Consider the following 3,715-nt stretch of genomic DNA (forward strand, 5'->3'; position numbering starts at 1 on the left):
TGCTTTATCTCTATAAAACACTTATCTTTAATTAAACAGTGTCCTTGTTGAACTCTGAGTGACATGAGTACAGCACCGTGTATACAGCAGGTGCTCTGCAGGGTCCGTTTCCTGCTACATTTATAGCCAAAAGACAGACGGCGTGCACCTCTAGCCTCTGAGTAAAGATGAACAAAAAGATAATAAGCTTTAACTTTATAACAGTCTGGACCTCCATAGTTAGATTACCATTCCACCTGAGCAAATAACTTAAAAAAAAAAAAAAAAAAACTTTTTAGCTATTACTGTATTTAAAGTATAATGTTAAAGAAGTGTTCTTTTTCATCATTAAAATAATAACTTTCATTTTCAAAAGCTGGTCCACAGATCTCAACCAATCCAAAATGGGGTTCCACAGGGCTCCGTCCTTGGCGCACTTATTTTTGCATTTTTCTAATAACAGTTATTTCTCTTACTCAATTTTTCAGCATTTTATCCACCTAAAAAAAGACAAAACTTCATTTAGAATACATTATCCTCCTTTGGAGAGTTTTGAAACATTTATCAGAGTTTGACTGTTTTCATAGCTTCTTATTTCTTTGGTTGTGTAGTTCTACTAGTTTGGTTTGCAGACTGTGTTTATATCTAATTGTTTTCATTTTCTCAGATCTTAATCATAATAAGACCCGATTCAGGGGGGAAAAAATAATAATTACTGTATTTTTAGGAGATAAAACTAATCTACTAAACCAGATTTTTCTTTAGCTCTTATTTAAAGTCCTATTTAAGTTGGTAACGAAATACTATGGTCATTTATGACATCAGTTTATAAAATCAACAGTAACACAGTTAACACACATGACAATACAGAAATTAATTCATATCACTCAAACTCAGCTTTAAATATTTTACCTTAAATAAATTAAACCACTGACACCAACACGAACTGACTCAGTCTCACAGTGGAACAACATTTCCTGGCATTTCATTTTGTCCATATCTTTTGTATAAAATAAATACGTTCAGAATTTCTCTAGAACTTTCAAGAAGGTTCTGCTTTCTTGTATTTTTCAGTTTCTGGTTTCTGTTGAGGACAGTGATGAGTCCCTTCACACCGCAGGATGTGCAGCTTTGCTGTGATGTTCCTGAAGCAGTGCTTTAACATGCTTCTAACGGCTGACGAGGACAAGTAGAAGATAAACGGATCCAGGCAGGCATTTAAGGTGCTGGAAAGCAACGCTACAGTCCTCCACTCCTGATTCTCCTTATTGACAAAGCCCACCACATGGGAGATGTTGTAAGGACCAAAACAGACGCAGAATACGATCAGTGTGCCAAGAGCCAGACCAATGCACCGCAGCCTCCGCCGCCTGCTGATATTTGGGAGACGGGACAGGATAAGGATTAGGTTGACGTAGCAGAAGCAGCAGATGATGAAGGGGATGCAGAAGAGGACGAGGAAGAGCTCGAGGCGGAACGGCAGCAGGATTGCAAGCTCTTTATCGGAGAAATTCAGGTAGCAGTTAGGTGGAGGTGTGGCAGGAGTGCTGCCATTGGTGTCTCTCCACTGGAGGTAAGGCATGATGTAGACGACGATGAGGTTCAGAGACGTTAGCAACCAGAACATGACACAGGCCAACAAAGCATAACGAGGCCGCCGATAGAGGGAATGCCTGATGGGGTGGGCGACCCCTAGGTAACGCTCCACACTCACGGCGGTGAGCAGCAGGGTGCTGTTGTAGATGGTGACATAGAAGAGAAAACCAGTGAAGGGACAGAGGGAGTAGGGCAGCAACCACTCCATGTCATCAAAGGCCTCCTTCATTTTAAAAGGCAGCAAAGCCAGGAAAATCAGGTCGGAGATGGTCAGGTTGAGGAGGAGGATGTCTATCGGGGTTGGCTTGCGATACACCTTGCGGCAGAAGGTACCAAATGCCAGGATGTTGGCGGGAACTCCCATGAGGAAGGTGATAATGTAGACAGAAAGCAACAGAGTGTATGCCATGGTGGCTTCTTAGGGACACACTCTCACAGACACTGCAGGGAGGAAGAAAGCAAGTTATGATCAAGTAGCACCAATGACAAAGAGTCACAAACAGCTCATGCTTACATTTTTCTTAACTTTACATCAGAAAGAAAGAAAGACATAAAACTTAATAGAAAAACAGCTAATATATTTCATCTGCCATAGAGATGTGAATGTTTATATAACTCCATGCATCAATATTAATAATTCAATTTATCTTGTTTGTAAAGGAAACAAGTCAGTTCTTGTCGTTTGCATTTGTTTGTTTGTTTGTTTGTTTTTTAAAAATGTTTAAAAAATACACAAAAAAAGAAAGTTTTTCAGAAAGTTATCAGCCTGTTCTTTCTTTGCCACTACCAGGTAAAGGCACTGAACTTTGGCTTTAAACACAGAACAAAGCAAGCAGCCGTCACAACAACACATTATCTTCTCTAAAGCTTCACACACTCTTTGACATCAGATTCAAACATTTGCAAATAATAATTTATGTAAAAAGAAAAGAAAAAATCCACAGTGGAATGGTAAAAATGGCCTGTATTTATATAGCGCTTTACTAGTCCCTAAGGACCCCAAAGCGCTTTACATATCCAGACATCCACCCATTCACACACACATTCACACACTGGTCTTTGTTAGTTCTTTTTCAGAATCCTAACACATCAGTTGATTGCTACCTTACCATCTAGAAAACATTTTAAAGACACACAAATTTATGTTTTTTCTTATTTAAAAGTAGAACTTCAGAATTAGCGTGGTGTATGAAGTGTCAAAGTTTTTTCTGGGAAACAAAAAAAAAGAAAAAAAGAAAACTGGAGCTACTGGTGAGCTCTCTGCTACAGAGGAATAAAATACTTTTTATTCTTCTTTGCAATCAGAAAGAAACTCCCCAAACTTTCTAACCAAACAGACTTTTAAAGCTGACTGTTAAAAAGTAACAAACATCTGAGTCCATTTGACTCAGATTTACCTGCAACATCTTATTGTCAAAGAAATGGAGAAAGTGGGACAAAATTTCTGCATATAAAGGCATCCAGATGTAAAATACGCCCTGTCCGAAGTTAGCTGGAGATAAACTCACCTCACTCAGGCTTTGAAATCCAGCCTCTCCATCACAGAGTGCTCTGTAGTGCTGCAGCTCTCTTTACCTCTTGGAAACAGACTGTTTGATCAGATCACAAGACTGCCCCTAATATTTTCATCCTTCTGCACCTACTGTCTCTCCTTTGCCAGCGGAAATTTAATAAACTTCTGGACATTTCGTTCTCACCATTCTCCAAACATCATCTCCCAGCAACCGCTGAGAAGCTCGGCGCAGCGTGGGTGGAAATGATTAATCAGAACTTCTCGTGGAAAAGGCCAAGGCACTAACAAAGAGAGGAGGAAGATTTCTTCCTCTCTCTGCTCTGCTGCGACCAGAGGAGAGAATTTACCTTTTAAAAAAAAGGCAATTTTATTTATTTTTTTATATCAACACATTTTGGCAAAATGCTGCAGTTTCGCAGAGGAAGCTACACTTTCCTCTTCTTCATTTTTTCGTTGTTGCATCTGACAAAAAGATCTGTAAGTGCATTAAACTACAAGATACCTAATTTTGAAATCCAAGTCAAAATAAAAAAGAAGCCGCAAAAGTGCTTCTTTTTGAGCCACCCCTGATTTCTTTAAGTTTTCTTCAAGTTTTATCTTTCAAAGTTTTTCTTTCAGTCCAGTCCT

At 39.1% G+C, this 3,715-nt stretch overlaps 1 protein-coding gene across 1 annotated transcript; it reads right to left on the reverse strand.

Moving 5' to 3' along the window:
* Positions 1-1,021: 1,021 nt before the first annotated feature.
* Positions 1,022-1,984, reverse strand: LOC134623665 (free fatty acid receptor 3-like). The gene has a single exon (XM_063468694.1). It carries the CDS (start codon positions 1,982-1,984, stop codon positions 1,022-1,024), a length of 963 nt encoding a protein of 320 aa, XP_063324764.1.
* Between the last annotated feature and the right edge of the window lie 1,731 nt (positions 1,985-3,715).

The sequence above is a fragment of the Pelmatolapia mariae genome, unplaced genomic scaffold (assembly GCF_036321145.2).
Source record: "Pelmatolapia mariae isolate MD_Pm_ZW unplaced genomic scaffold, Pm_UMD_F_2 NODE_ptg000819l+_length_34675_cov_1, whole genome shotgun sequence".
In the NCBI taxonomy this organism is placed as follows: domain Eukaryota; kingdom Metazoa; phylum Chordata; class Actinopteri; order Cichliformes; family Cichlidae; genus Pelmatolapia; species Pelmatolapia mariae.

What these genes read in the sequence shown, in the direction of transcription:
- LOC134623665 (XM_063468694.1), bottom strand. Translation starts at nt 1,984, where the DNA reads ATGGCATACACTCTGTTGCTTTCTGTCTACATTATCACCTTCCTCATG.